The sequence below is a fragment of the Cynocephalus volans genome, chromosome 11 (genome assembly GCF_027409185.1).
Source record: "Cynocephalus volans isolate mCynVol1 chromosome 11, mCynVol1.pri, whole genome shotgun sequence".
Taxonomy (NCBI): Eukaryota; Metazoa; Chordata; class Mammalia; order Dermoptera; family Cynocephalidae; genus Cynocephalus; species Cynocephalus volans.
The window spans coordinates 40499338-40516226 of NC_084470.1; the positions used below are offsets into that span (position 1 = coordinate 40499338).

General features: G+C 34.3%; 1 protein-coding gene across 1 annotated transcript in view; it reads left to right on the top strand.

Moving 5' to 3' along the window:
• Positions 1 to 16889, top strand: part of CMC1 (C-X9-C motif containing 1) — a 71213-nt gene that overhangs the window by 18681 nt on the left and 35643 nt on the right. Inside the window, exon 2 of the mRNA XM_063113776.1 lies at positions 3193 to 3282. Coding sequence (XP_062969846.1) covers positions 3193 to 3282 — 90 coding nt within the window. The remainder of the gene's footprint in view (positions 1 to 3192; positions 3283 to 16889) is intronic.

Consider the following 16889-nt stretch of genomic DNA (forward strand, 5'->3'; position numbering starts at 1 on the left):
TGGACTGCAGTTTTCTTGAAATGTCTTTGTCCGGTTTTGATATCAGAGTAATGCTGGCCTCAGAGCAATTTTCTTTTAAGAGTTTGTGTAGAATTTGTGTTTTTTTCTTAAATGTCTGGTGAACTCACCAGGGAGGCTATCTGGGCCTGGAATTTTCTTTGGGGGAAGGCTTTTAACTATAAATTCAGTGCTTTAATAGATATAGGGCTTTACTGGTTATCTGTGTTTTCTTGAATAAGCTTTGATTATTTGTGTTTTTTAAGGAATTTGTCTATTTCATTTTAGTTGTCAAGTTTATTGGCTTACATTTGTTTATAGTATTCCTTTATCATTTAAAAATATTAGTTATCTTTGATGTTTGAAATTTGTGATCTTTTATTTCTGATCACTCTATTAAGTGGACCAGTGATTTATCAATTTTAATGATCTTCTCAAGGAACCGGCTTGGTTTTATTGACTTTTTCTATTGTTTTTGTCTGTTTTGTTTTCTATACCATTGATTTCTGCTTTGATTCCATCATTTTAAAAATTTTGCTTGCTGTGTGTTTAATTTACCCTTTTTTTAGTTTCTCAAGGTGGAAGCTTAAGTTGATTTAAGACCTTTCTTTTTCTACATAGGCTTTTAGTGTTACACATTTCCCTCTAAGTACTGTTTCAGCTGCATCACACCTATTTTGATATGTTGTTTTTTCATTTTCATTCATATTAAAATGCTTTCTAATTTCACTTTTGATATCTTCTTCGACCCATGGGTTATTTAAAAGTGTATTGTTTATCTTACAAGTATTTGGAGATTATCCAGAGATCTTTCTGTTATTGATTTCTAATTTAATTTCATTGGTGTCAGGGAACATACCTTGTGTGGCTTGAATTCTTTCACATTTATTGAGATTTGTTTCATAGCCAGAGTATGATTTATATTGGTAAATGTTCTGCTGTTATTGAGTGGAGTATTTTATAAATGTTAGATCAAGGTAGTTGATAACGTTCAAGTACTTTACAGTTTTATCATGCAAATTTAAATGTATGTTTTTCTAATATGCTTTATATTTTTTACATTTGTACATCATGGATTCATTTTTATTTTATCAGAGTATATTCTCTATTACTTTGTTTGGCAGATTTTATTTTACAAAGAAGTTCACAACATTATTTTCCATCCCTCATGCTCTTCTGTAATGTGTCCTTGCCACAAAGAATGGAAACCAATTCCCCTCCACTTGAGTATGGGCTATCTATCCTTAGTCACTTGAAATCAGTTATTATGTAGCAGGAATGGTGTTTCATGACTTCCATGACAAGGTCAGAAAAAGCCATACAGCCTTCACTTGGTTATCTTGGAATGCTTGATCTTCAGACATTCCTTCTTAGATTGCTCTTTCTCAGAACCTACCTGCCACACTGTGAGATGCCAAACCAAAAAGAGAGGCCATGTGTAAGTGCTCTGGGTTAGAGCTCTAACTGAGCACTTCCTTTGGCCATTCCAGCCCAGATGTCAGATATCTACGTGGAGAAAGAAGTAATTTTAAAAGTAAGGTCTCCAGCCCCAACTTTTGCAGCTGTTGAAATCAACACCAATCATTTCAGTGTTCCCAGATGAGTCCCCTCTGACCTATAGGATTCCTAAACATAATAAAGTATTTATTGTTCTGTACCATTAAGTTTGATTAGTGGTGGTGCACAACAGTAGTAGCAAGATTATTTCTGTTTCTGTTAGATTCAAGGAAGAAAACATTGTAGTCCTTACACATCTGAAAATGGTTTTAACTTCACTCTTAACTGGTGGTTTAATTGACTCTAGAATTCCTAGATATAAAGTAATTGTCTCTCAGAACTTTGAAATTATTTCTCCATTGTCATGTTGCATCCGTCTGTTGCCAGTGAGATGTCCTGTAAATGCGATTCTCATTCCTTTGTGTGGGCTTTGTTTTTCCCTCTGAAGCTTTTAGGATTTGTGGGTTTCAGATATTTCATCAAAATGAGTTTAGGTAATCTACAGTCCATTTCTGAGGACCCATGTCTTTTTTTTTTATTTGCCTCAGTATATTTATTATACTCATTCTGAAATCTTGTTTTCTTTACTCTTTTAGCCTTCTTTGATCACTTTTTGATTAACTGTAATTGGTTCCTTCTTTTCACTTTGTTGTCTGTCAAATTTAGGAAATTTTTGGCTGTTTTGTTGTTGATTTTGTTTCCTTTCTACAAATATTTGTTAGTTCATAGTTGCCTGCATCCAGAGGTTGTTGGAAACAACAAAGTACCAGGAAGAGTTTAGGGGTTCCTCATCTTCCTAAGTGTCACTGGATACCGGGAAACTTCTGTCATTGGGGATAAATACCTATATTTACCCTTCAGCCATGGCTGAAGGCAGCAGAGGAGGTGACTGGCTTCTACTGAAGTATTTTGACCAATAACTATTTTCTGCCAAGGAAATTTCTCACTTCCCATTTTTGCTGCTTTAGAGCATGGAGAAACTCCCACTTTTGGCATTAGTTTTTTCTTGGGTATTCAATGGGAATATGATTACCTACTTTAATCTGATTTTATCTGCTTTTTGTCTTTCAGAGTTTCTTCCTTATATTTGCTTCACTGAGGACAGTTGTTTTCAGGGCTGTCTTAGAATTTAAGGAGCAGATGGGACTCTGGAGCGGGTTCTTAGTCTGCCATTTTAGTCTTAATTGGGGAAGTTGTGTTTAAAATGCACAGAAATCTCACAAGCTTTGTTTTGTATATGGACCTGTAATTCTACTTTTTCTTTTCCCAGTTCTTTCTTAGACTATTCTTATTACTAGCTAGAAAAACTACTAGTATCTCTCTTATCTTGCATCTCTTCATCTATGCTTGGATCTCAGTATTGATGAAAATCCTCCTTTTGTGGATTATATCAATAAGAAAATGATGTTTTAGACTTCAGTTTTGACAAAACCATATGGAATTTGTTATCAAGTAGAAGTGTTGCAATATAGTTTGCAGAAATTTTTAGAAAGAGTTTACGTATGTCCCTCACATTTTTTTGTTATCTTTTGATTTTCAGTGACTAAAATAATCACAATTTTTTCAGGTTGTAAAAGAATCAGTTTTTAATTTGTTTGTATAGATTTATATTTTAAGTAAACCACAGAACTTATTTTTCCCTAATCCGGTGATTTATTTGGGACTTTACTATATTAAAGAAAAATCTTTATTTTCCAGGGCAGCATCTCAGACATGTTGAAAAAGATGTTTTGATCCCTAAAATAATGAGAGAAAAGGCCAGAGAGAGGTGTTCTGAACAAGTTCAAGGTAAGATTCAAATATTCATATAAAGATCAAATTCATTTTTAATAATGTGATCTGAATTTAATCCTTAGCCTCAGAATCAAGTAGTCAGTGAATTAATATGTATGAATTGCTTCTCACCCTTTCAGTGAGATACCAGTATTTCAGCTTTCAGAACTTCCAGGCAGTGCTCAATTCATTTACAATTTTAAAACATTCCCCCAAATTACTAGTAAAAGCATGTTTTCTCAGAGGTATAGTTATATAGAGAGAAAAACTTGGTATGAGTATTTTGGAGGAAGAAGTTAGTCTGTTGATTTTGATAGGCAAAGAAGAAATGTCAAATCTAACATGTACCTGTTTTTCACCTATAAACATATTCGTGTGTGTGTGTGTTTTCCTAAGATGATTTTTTTTGGTGTCATTGTTTATTCCTGAATTGTTAATGGAAACCCAGTAGGACTTACAATGAGTCTGGGGCTTTTTGTGTTGTGTTTGTTTTGTTTATGTTTCTAAATGGAAGATATTTGTGTAAATGCATGCACTAGGCACCCACACATGCATGTTCTCTTTGGGAAATGTTTTTAACATGAAATACTTGTATACTCTATAATCTAGAGGCATATTCTTGGTTAATATGTAACATTCTAGTGAAAAATGTAAACAAAGCAGTGGAAGGTAAATTGAGGCCTCAATACATCTGTAAATGATGGGTAATTAGAAAAGCAGATGGCAATATTACCGTAGAAATGTCTTTTAAAAATCTTTCTTTTGGAATGGCCATCCAAAGGAAGTAGTAAAATTTTGCTGGCACAGGCTATTTTCCTGGCTCTCCTTCACTTCCCCCTGTAGTCGTCTTTGCTGAGGGATGACAATAATTCTTAGGATGATGGGCTATAGTTCCACTACAAGCTTCTCTACAGGGAAGCTAAGCTATGTCAATTCTAGTTTTAGGACTATGTCAATAATGTTTGGATGCTAGGAACATTTGTGTTTCCTTCCCTGCTTCTGTCGCTTAGAGATGACCTTTGTAATTGATGGATGGAGGCAATAAAATAAAAGCAGTTCCTTAGACTCAACACCGTGATGGTCATTTTTGTTTCTTAAGTTAAGTTTCTTATTATGACCTATTCCATTTTAAATTCATCTATAAATTGGTAATTTAAAATAATCATCCTATGGTATTACTCTTTTTTCATTATGAACTAGTTGTTTAATCAGAGTACCTTCCTTCAACCCCTAACCCCAGGTGTCAGGAGAAATTAACCCATTGGCACCTGCAGACAGGGTTCAGTGCACATCTGGCATTGGCAGGTGTCATGCTGATAGTCTCAAGAGGTAATCCTCCACCTGCCTCATAGAACTTTGAAAAATACCTATCCTGATTCAGGTGAGTGCGGATAAAGCTTAAAAATGGATAATGAAGTTACAGGGTTAACTTTTCACTACTAGGAAAATTTACTTATTACTGATATATCATTCTAAAGTTATAAATATAAGTTTTATTTATGCTGTTTTGTAACACATTATCCTTATACCTAGAATGAAGAGAAAGCTAGCTAACTCAATTATAGATTAAATTTTTACTGATATGATTCAGATGAAAATGCAGAATGACTGTATGGCTTTCAGAACTGCCTTTGCTTACTCTTAGACAGTAAACTTTGTTTTCGGTTTTTGAAAGTGAAAAAATAGAGTATAACTTTAAAATATTTATTTGTTTGTGTTGCACACCTACTACTTTATAAGGTACAGAAAAGAAAGTGTTTAGTTTTAACTTTCTTAAAAATTAAGTTGTTTAGGATGTTAGCATGGTTAAGTTTTTGTTTTTCTAATATGTTTACGAACTTCTGAAGACCGGAACCATCTTAAAATCTGAGATTTATTTGGATTATTTCAATGCATTTGCCCTTATTAGAATGTGTGTTATAATTGATTTTTGAATATTTGAATTTCTTATAGATAATCATATATTGATTTTTTTAGGCCATATGGTCCAAAACAGTATTTTAGAATCTAAAATTATTACATAAAAAAATAACAAATCCTTAGTAGTCTTCCTGTTTAACCATGTGAATTAGAATTAGAAAAAGAATGCACATAGTATTGTTCAAGTAGCAGAAGAAAGCTGCATTTAAACTGAACAATGAGACATAATTTAGAATCAGGACAATTTCATTGTAGTTTATTTACTGTTTATATTCTTTGCTTTATTAAATAATTATAGGATTTTATAAAAAGACATTATGCATGCTAATTGTATACTTCGTGGGTAAAGACATAGGAATTTTAATAAGTGATCTGACTTTCTGCTAAATGCCTGAAACATGATTATGTAGGAAAGCTTTTCTATTTGATTTTTTTTTTTTTCACGTCATTTCGACCCAGCTGACCATAAGAATTGGATCAGACTGTCAGCAACTTAGGTTTGTGAAGGGAATGGAACAGCTTTTCTAGGGACAAAGAGGAATGAAATCACTTTCAATGAAAGAAAGATGCCTCATTATAGTCACCAACAGCAGTTATTGACAGCTACACTTCCTATTAACAAGGAGCATTTAACTAAGAGTTTGGCTGTTGGATCTTTGGACTTGATCTAATTTGCTAGCATTAATTAGTTTCTTTTGAACACAGACACTTGGTGCTCACAGCTATAGATTTGGATGGCTAATTAGGATAGAAAATTGAACAGAATGGGGTAAGGCATTAACCTTCAACCATTACCAGCTGGGACACTGATAAAGACCACAGAGTCCAAATGCTACCTATTCATGTGAAGAGTACCCTAATGAATATCAATTTCAGCCAGGTTGCCATATTCTTACTTGTTCTCTCTTCATTATAATTTTTTAACCAGCTTCCATGATACCTTCATTATCTATAGCCTATTGGTTTTCACTATACACTAGTTTAGTCTGAGTTGCATATTTCAGTTAATGTTTAAACACAATAAAAACTTGTCTTAAATAGTAGATAACATTTAGAATGTTTCATCATTTTATACCTTAGTACTTCTATAATCTACAATTACATGATTCTAATTCTACAGTAAATTTGTATGTCACAGTTATTGCACCATTTCAATATAATGAAAACTAACCTGATACAAGAAAACCTCAGCTTTTACATGACAGTTAAGCAGTGTTTGTATTATTAAACTGGTGTCAACTTGGGAATCTTTGTCTTTATAAAACGGGCACACAACAATCACAATTCCTTGAACTTGTTAAGACAAGTGAATAGATATGATGTTGATGGGTGGTAGCGGGGAGAAGGAGAGGGGAGAGAGAGGAATCAGTAAAGGAGCATGAAAATCAAGTATATTGTATATTGATAAAATTTAAAAAAATGTTTTTAATAATGTAAAATAAAAATATAAAAGTATATGTTTCTTTTTGAAGAGAAAGATGGTGCTTATTACTTTTCTTTTGGAATGTAACTTTGATTTGAATAGTAAAGGTGGCTTGATTTAGAAATGTACAGAATTGAGAATCCTCATCTTATGGTGAATACTGACAAAATTATAAACTCTGTTGATATCAAACAAAAAGTTATTGATTTAAGTAAATTGATAGCATTCTTCTTTTGTCAGTGATATTATTGGCAGTTAATAGAGCCACTAGAATAAATGAGTAAACTATACACAGGGAATGAACGCTGCGTACATTGGGAATGGAACTGAAGGAAAACTAGAATGGCCAAATCTCTTTCTTTCTCCCTTGTCCTTTCTAAAGCCTCCATCACCTCTCAAAAGCCAAATCAGGAATCCACTTCCACCAGCTGTGATGATGGAATGATTGCTTTTTGTTGGATCTACCAACTTGTGTTTTAGGGAGATGGCTTGATGAACTTTAGAGGTTGCTTTCAACTTTGTGCCTTTTTCCAGCTGTTTGACTTCACTAACTTAATGACATATTTTCTATGTTAGTAATATTTTTTAAAACATTGTTTGTGTTATATATGTTGGTAAAGTATACATTCTAGTATTATAAATTTTTCTTCTGGAAATAGAGATTCCATGAGAGGAAGTCACTGAATTGCTATATTTTGTAAAAATTCCTATCATATTTTTTTGCTTTTTTGAAGTGCACAGTTGACATTTGATATAAAGTCTCTATGGGTGATGACATTTGCTTTAAAAATAATAAGAGCCTTTATTTATTTATTTATTTATTTTTTCTTTTTGCTATGACAGTTCAAGACCAAAAAATACTTTATCGTTAGGGATGGTTTGGATCTTTTTAAAACCTAGCTATATTCTCCTACTCATTGATTCCTTTCATCCCTTGGGCTTTTTTTTTTTTTTTAACCTGATTTTAATATTTGTTTTGTATGTATGTTTTGGTCTTTTTTATCTTTAGGCTAATAAGTAGGGTGTAGTTCTGAAGGAATTTATATAAAGCACAGGAAGCATGGATTGTTTCTTTGAAACATCACAGAGTTATAGTTAAATAACACAGAAGCATGATAAAAATACCTGCCCCCGTCTTTCAGTTACAAAGAACTGAAGTATGTTACATTTTGCTAAATTCCGAAGATGTGTGAATAGATAAAAAAGAAAATCAAATTAAGAATGTTTAGGATACTCTCTAGGAAGTTGTCAGGCAAAGAACTTATCCATACAACATTAAAAGAAGTCAGACGACTACAGATTATACAAGATCAATGTGATCAGTCTTTTATCCAACTGTGTTACTTGAACCTGCCAAAATATTTTCATTTGTTGTTTGAACTGTACCATTATTATCCCATATATTTTCGTCCTTTAGTCAGTTTACTAGTATTAACTAACACTGAAGTAGAGATGTGACACATCTTTAGACTGGTTTGGATATAATTAAGAGGATAATAAATGAAATCATTGAATATGGTGAATATCTGTTATGTGTAAGATTATGTCATGTACTCTGATAAATACAAATAGATATAAGGCACACTTTCTGCTCTTTGGACTTATACTGGATTATGTCAGGGGTCCCTAAGGCACCCCTGGGCTTAGCAATTTGCTATGAGGACTCGTAAAACACAGCATATAGTCATATTCATGACTAAGATTTATTACAGCAAAAAGATACAAAGCAAGCAATAATCAGCTACAATGTATATCGACAAAATAAAATTTAAAAAAAAAAAAAAAAAAGATACAAAGCAAAATCAACAAGGGGAAAAAGGCACATGGGTTGATTCAGAGGAAACCAGGCGTAAGTTTCCTAGAGTCCTCTCTTAGTAGATTCACTCAAGATGTGCTTAATTCCTCCAGCATAAAATCTTGACATGTTTAAAACATTATCTACCAGGAAGTTCATTAGAGACACAGTCCACAGTTTTTATTGGGAGTTGGTCATATGGGTACCCTCTACCAAAACTGAACCAAAATTTCAGATTTTCAAAAGGAAAGCAGGTGTTCAGCATAAACCATATTGTTTGTACAGTTTAGGGACAATGAGCCACGCTTATCAATTAGGTAATGGTGCGAACACTCCCAAAATCCAAGTTCTGAGGTGCCAGCTAAGGGCCAGACTTGCAAGTAGGCCTTTCTAAGGATAGCAGTATCATGCCTGCTCTGTGAACTTTTTTCTGCACATGGACATAATAAAAGTTAATTAGTGGTAAATATTTGTGTATGCCTATCAGACCTGATGTTATGGCAGTGGAATCATTACTCATATTCTATATCAGTCACAAAATTGTGATTATTTTTAAAATTATTTTTGAAGGAAATGAACGAAATATATAATGGTCATTACTCATTGACCTGGTGGTTCTCAGTTACATTTGTTAACTCATACCCCTACTATCAGACTTAATGGCTTATTATTATTGCCTTGTTTCTGATAAAAGAACAATTTTGCAATAAAATTGTATGTAATTGGACATAAATATCCTTAAATAAATAAAATGGCTAGTCTTCTCACAGAGAAAGGTGTAGTATATTTTAGTTTTGGAAGTAAATGAAATCTTTTAAAGACAAATATTTAAATGACTGAATTAGGGAATTTATCAGGGCAGATGAATATATTTTTAAAAACTAATTATGCAGTGCATTTTGAAAGGTATAAATGTAAAAAGTGTACATTTGAACACAAAAGCAAAGAATTACATGACTTGAAACAAAAAGTATTGTTAAAATGAATATATATTATTATAAAATGTCATAGCTTTTCTGCCAGTTCTTCATTAACAAGTTTTTATTACTCTAATCTTCCTAGACATCAACTTTCAATTATTTTGCTGTAATAGACTTAAATCCTTTCATCTTATGAGAAATTAATCCAAAATTAAATATGGTCTTTAAACAATACTGTGCCCTTGTATATAAAACCTGAGTACAAGATCACACTTCACTTAAGCTACCTGATGATCCTCCAATTGTAATTGGCATTCTTTCCAGATAATCAGAGCCTGACACTGGTAAACTTTTTGCAAATATCCACAAATACTTAATTTTGTTATATTTACAGAGTCAGTACATGAAAACAATGCTGTATTGATTTATGAGTCAGAGTTTAAATTAGAAGTTACAAATAACAACTGTAGCCTAGTATGTATCTCCTTTCAGTTTGTTTTTGTGGTTTTCTTTTGGGGGGGATGCAAAGTATAGAGTGAATCCTAAATCACATAAAGAGGTAGTTCTAAATAATAATGATTTCTCTTTTTTTTTAATTAGAAAAAAATTTTTTTTTATTAACTTTTTTTTTACATTCTAAGGTGTTTTTGAGTAGTCGCAGGGGGAGAGGAGAAGGGGAAAAAGAAGTAGGGGAGAAGAAGGAAGGGGGGGCATGATTGAGGCCTGTGGCACCACCTCATTATAGTAGGGGAGACAAAAGGGCTTCCAACAGTGGCTTGGTCATTGCTGGGCTGCATGCAGATGTCAGGGAGCTGTGGCTGAAGCCTTCACTCCCCACTGCCTTGTGTGGGAGCCTGGGGTGCTTCCTGTGGTGGCCTGGTCGTTGTCGCTGGGCTGGTTGCAGGTGTTGAGGTCATGGCCGAGGCCCGAGTTTCCACACTGCCCTGGCTCGAAGCCCTGGGGTGCTTTTGTGGCAGCCTGATAGTCATTGCTGGGTTGGTTGTGAATGTCAGGGCGCATGGCTGAGGCCCCCAGCACTTCCTGCTCCATGGCCTGGGAGCCCAGGGGGCTTCCAGTCCTTCTAGGTTTTATGGGTGTTCTTTGGTGGTGTTAGATCTTTACTAGTTAATATAAAACTTTGTCTCCAATCTGTGGGTATTTTGTTTTTTCTTTCAGTTCTGTGTTGGATTATTTGCTGTTCCCACCAGGGATTATTTGCTAGTCCCTCTGCACTGGAACTAATTCATTGTCCTTTGCTTACTTCCAAAATGGAGGAACTTCCTGTGGTGACCAGCACTTGAGCTCTGTAGTTGAGCTAAATTGCTGCTTTGCTGCTGATTCCCTGGGGAAGGCTTTTTGTGCAGCTCAGGTTTTAATTGTTGACTTCCGGGTTTTGTGAGTTCCAGTACACCTGGGTTGTGTGGAAACTCTGGTCTGAGCCTGAGACTTTTCAGCAAACTGCACCCCCTGCGGATCTGTATTCCTGACCAGTCTCCACTGAGTGGTCTTGCACTGACTGGGGGCAGATCAGCTATCCATGCTGTGCCCCAGTGGCCCGTCTCCCCTACCACCCTTGCTCTAAACACTTCCCATGAGACGGGCCATGCACCGGTCATTTGCGATGACTCACTGGCCTCTGAGTGGCTCTTTCTTCAGTTGTTGTGGCTCCTCACTCCTGTGTGAGTCCATAGGGACCCTTTAGTGGTATTGCTGGCTTGGGGGCCACCAAGGCCCTCTTCTCCCATGCCGCCTCTGAGAAACTTCACTCAAAGGGCACAGCAGTGGCTTTAGCCAGCTCCTGCTCTGTGTACTCACCAGCTCCAGCCTTGAAGTGGCTGGGATTCAAAATGGTGGGAGTGATCCTTTCTTTCTCTTATTGTGGCTTCTCCTGCCTTCATGAACTTCATAGGTTTCTCCTCCTCTTCCCCTGAGCTCTAGCAGCCCCAGTTTGGCCGTTGTTGCTTCTTAATAGTTGTAAGTTGATTGATTTGTGGGAGAGAGTGACACTGGGTACTGTCTATTCCACCATCTTGACCAGAAGCTAAATAGTAATGATTTCTTATGATTTACTCAGATTTTCAGATTATTGTTCAATTAAACAGAGACGGTAGAGATTTTATTCTGAGGCCTATAAACAAATTTATCTGGCATCATATTTTAATACATTGGCTGTCTCCATTTTGTTAGCATTTGGTAATGTTATTTGCATATATTTAAGATTTAGTTGATTATTACATCACTAAAAATATTTTTTACAAAGCAAATAAAGAATTTTCCAATTCCTTTGAGTACTTAAGTGGAACCTTAGGGTTATATGGAACATAACTATTCAAAAAATATTTATTATTTTTCTGTATGTCAGTCACCGTTATATGAACAGTGAATAAAACAGACAAAAATCTTTATGATAGGGACCTTACATTTCAGTGGGGGAGGTGGGTAAATAATAAACATTATAAGTGTATTATTCGTCCATTTTGTGTTCTTCATAACAGAGTATCTGAAACTGGGTAATATATAAAGAAATAAAATTTATTTCTTACAGTTTTAGAAGCTAGGAAGTCCATGGTCCACGGGCCATATCTGGTAAAGGCCTTCTGTTCTGGGAACCCTCTACAGAGTCCCGTGGCAGTGCAGGCAGTCACATGGCAAGAATGCCAAGAGCTTTTTAATGTGCTCACTTGCTTTGCTTATAAATCCATGAGTATCACTCCCGTTGACAACCCACTAAACAATTAAGCCATTAATCCATAAATAGGTTAATCCATTCCTGAAGGCATAGTCCTTATGATCCAATCACCTCTTAAAGGCCCCCACCTTTCAAATACTATAGTTGGATTTCCCACCCTCTTTAACACTGTTACAAGAGGGAATCAAGCTTCAATGAGTTTTGCAGGGACAGTCAGTCCACAGCAATAAGTTAATATAAGTGTTCTGGAGAAAAATAAAATTGGATAAGGACAGTGGGTAGTGCTTTGTGTTGGAATGGGACTGCAGTTAGTACAGGTCTCACTGAGAAAGTGACATTTGGATAAAATTCTTGAAGGAGGTGGAGTGAGATATGCAGATATCTCTGAGAAAAATGATCTTAGTAGGAATAGCATAAGCAAAGAACCTTAGGTACTAAGTGAGGCTGGTATGTTCAAGGGACACCAGAAAGGTCACTGTCGATAGGGAGGAATGAATGAGGGGTAGAATGAAAAGGGAGAAATTCAGCAAAATGATTGGAAACAGAATCATTTAGGGTCTTGTATGTACTGAGAACTTATAGGTACTAAGGAGAGAAATGGAAAGACAAGATGGCTTTGAACAGCGGAGTGAGACGTTCTGATTTATAATTTAACAGAACTCACTGCTGTGTTAAGAGATGGGATGGGGCAAGGGCAGAATCAGGAACACCAGTAAGAATGTGATTGAGCCAATCCAAGTGACAAATGATGGTGGATTGGAAGGGTGGTAGCAATGGAAATGATGAGAATGAGCACTCCCAGGATATATTTTGAAGGTACAGGCAACAGAGAAAGAGATGATTCCCTATTATTTGTTCTGAACAAGTGAAAGGATGGACTTATACTTAGCAGAGGTAAGGAAGACTGTATGTACAGAAATTTTAATTTATTTTATTCTTTGCTGGTCAGTGGATCAGGAGTTTAGTTTTGCACATGTTAACTTTGAGGTATCTTCGATATCTAAGTTTGAAACCATTTCATTAAACTGTGGTAAAAATTAATCATTCTTTGAGAGGGATTGAAAGGAGTTGAATGTTTATACAGTTGTGGTGGTTCTAATATTTTTCTAACATTTTTGTATAATTAGTGTCAGTTCTGCTAGTGTACAATCAATACATATGTTCAACTTGGACAATGATAGATTAAAAACTGGCGTTTTTATTCCTGGATTTTCCTTTTAAGATTTCACATAGGCCACTTTCCTTCCATAACAAACCATAACTACACTGATTTGTTAATTTAACAAACGATCCTTCAGTACTACTATGTGCAATATATGGTACTAGGTACGGTGGGGAATGGAAAGACATGGACTCATATTTCAGTAAAGTAAATTACCTATTCAGTATGATTGGACTTGTTAATATAACAGAGCTGTTATTAGAATTCAGATACCTTAATTCCCAGCCTAGTGCTTTTTCCATTTTAATGTACAATTTGACTACATCAAAGGTAGCAAATACAGTTCATCTGTGTTACTTTAACAGTTGATAGTGGCTGCCTAGCACACAGTGAATAGGATCAATCAGAAAGACTGTCATTAGATCAATTAGCTATGTCTGTCATGTGTGGTAGATTTGGCAAGTGATGATGTGCTTTGCCTGGTATTTGTGATTTCTGGCCTATGTGCTAGTTTATTTCTAGTTATTACTTTTTATTTGCTGGATTGGGTGTATTATGTGTTATTTATATGCCAGACTTCACCAAGATGGAAAAAGTTATTTTCTTCCTATAGCTTAAGCAATTTTTAATTTTTATTTCATTTTCTGGGGACATTTGTAATATTTTCCGTGGCATTCTTTTTTGGGCTGTAGCCCAGCATATACAAACTATAGGCCATTTATTCATGAAAAGTTCATTTATACCCACATAATAATTTGAGTTACATGTTAAAGTTAAATATTTTCTTTATTTTTATAATTTATAATTAATAATATCTACTTCTTTGATGCTTAGTTTTTACTGAAATTAAAACTCTTCTTGATTTTTGTTGTCATGTATTTTCTTATGAAAGATTTCATTAAATAAAATATTAGGTGGTAATGAATAGTTAATTTTATGGGGGATCATTAACAAATGTGTACATGTTCGTATGCTATGTAAAAAACAAAGATATAAAAATCATATACATGTTATAGTCCTAATTATAACACAATGATACACATATATGTAGGAAAAAAAGATACATCCAAAATTTAATAATATGCATCTGGAAATATGGGAGGTATAAAGTAGACTAGAAATTATTTCTATGTGTAGTTTTTTCATATTCTCCAAAATGAAATATTACTTTCTTAAATAAACTTTTATATCCTGCATGTACAAATTATAAGTATATATAGCTTGATGAATTATGACAATGAACATACCTGTGTAATCACTGTTGAAGTCAAGAAATAGAAATTATCAGAAGCCAGCCTTCTTTGTGCTCCCTCCTAGTCACTACTCTTTTACTCCTCTCAAAAAGTCACCACACTTCATAGATTAGTTTCCCTGTCTTTTTAATTTAAATGTAATCATACCATATGTGCTTTTTTGTGTCTAGCTTGTTATACTCAACATTATGTTTGTTAGATTCATCCATGTTTTTGCATGTGGCGATAGTTCCTTCATTTTCATGACCATACAGTACCATTGTGTGAATATGCTATAATTTATTAATACATTCTACTGTGATGGGAAGATAGGTTATTTCCAGTTTTTGTACAAGTAATGCCCCTATAAACATTCTTGTTCATGTGGTACCCATATGTATGCATTTCTATTGGTTATGTACCTAGAAGTGGAATTTCTGGGTCATAGGATGTGTATAATTTCAACTTCAGCAGGCAGTGTTAAACAGTTTTCCATATGACTTGAAAGTATACTTAATTTTTTAAAAACAGTCATACAGGGATATGGGAACAAGAAGGTGGATTATGGGTAATTTTTATTTTCATAGATTTTTGTTTTTGAATTTTTCATAATGAATTATATTTCTTTGAAAAAACTTTAAAGAATCAAATGTTATATTACTTTATAATAGAAAAACTTATAAATATAGAAAAAGTAAAATTTTCTGTATGTCATATACTGTAAACATAATAGAAAGAAAGATGATCACAAACTAGGAGAATACATTTGCAACATACGTGACAAAGATTTGATATCCTTAGTGTATAACAGCTCTTCCTATCAGTAGGGAAGTGATGAATATCTCTTTTAAAAAATGAAGCTGGCTGGTTCGCTCAGCCGGTTATAGCATGGTGTTGATAAAACCAGGGTCAAGGGTTTGGATCCCCATACCAGCCAGCTGCTCCCCACCCCCCAAAAAATGAGCAAAAGACACAAAGTTTCTTTCTGAGAAGTTACATATTATTTTTAAAAAATTTTTAATTGACAGTAATTGTACATATTTATGGGGTATAGTGTAATATTTTGATACATGTATACATTGTGTAATGATTAAGTCAAGGTAATTAGCATACATATCATCTCAAAGGTTTATCATTTCTTTGCAGTAAGAACATTCAAAATCCTTCTTCTAGGTATTGAAATATCAATACATTATTGTTAACTATATTTACCTTGTTGTATAACAGAACACCAGTATTTATTCCTCCTATCTAATTGTAACATAATGTCTATTGACCAACCTCTCCCTATTCTGCCCTCTCCCTACCTTCCCCAGCCCCTGGTAATCACTATTGTGTTCTCTACTTTGGTGAGATCAAGTCTTTTATATTCCACATATAAGTGAGATCATGTGATGTTTGTCCTTCTATGCCTGCCTTATTCTGTTTAACATAATGTCCTCCAGGTTCATCCATGTTTTTGCAAATGTCAGGATGTCATCCTTTTTTATGGCTGATTATTCCATTGTGTATATACCATATTTCTTTTATCCATTCTTCTGTTGATGGATACCTTAGTTTGATTACATATCTTAGCTGTTGTGAATAGTGCTGCAGTAAACACGGGAGTGCAGATATCTCTTTTACATACTGATTTCATTTTCTTTGGATATATACCCAGTAGTGGGATTACTAAATTGTATATGATAAATTACATATTATTAAACATAAAAAATGCTTGCACTTTCAGTTAGTTAATTGCAGACCACACCCTATACTACCATATATTACCTATGAACTTGGTGTGCTTTAAAAATTAACAGTTTCGGAGAAATTCTCCTTCTGGGATAGCCTAATCACTCTATCATGTTCGTGCATGCTCGTGTGTACATGTGTACATACAAAGTAAATTGCCTGCTTAAACGGAAAAGAGAAACATATTCTTCAGAGAAACAAAACAGAACCCAAACTTTCTACATCATGTCATTCACAATATTCACAATACAATTCAATGTTCACAGAAACAGGAAACATGACCTATTCTCAAGATAATTTAACTGAGGTTAACTTCAGGATTGTTAGAATTAACAGACAAAGATTTTAAAGTGGCTGTTATGATGCTTAAGAATATAAGGAAAATATGTTTGCAATGAATAAAAAAAAGACAGGAAATGTTTCTTTTTTGTTTGTTTGTTTTTTTGTGACTGGCCAGTATGGGGATCTGAACGTGTGACTTTGGTGTTATGAGGCTGTGCTGTAACCAACTGAGCTAACTGGCCAGCCCCAGAGGACAGGAAATCTTAACAGAGAATTTGAAACAATAAAAAAGACCAACGGAAATTCTAGAACTGAAAAATACAATATCTGATGTAAAGCCTTCAGAAAAAAAATTATAGGAGTCATAAATCTAAAGATAGATCAATAGAAATTTCCAATCTAAAGAACAGACATGAAAAAAAAAAAAGATTAAAAAAAAATGAAAAGATCCTCAAGGACTTGGAG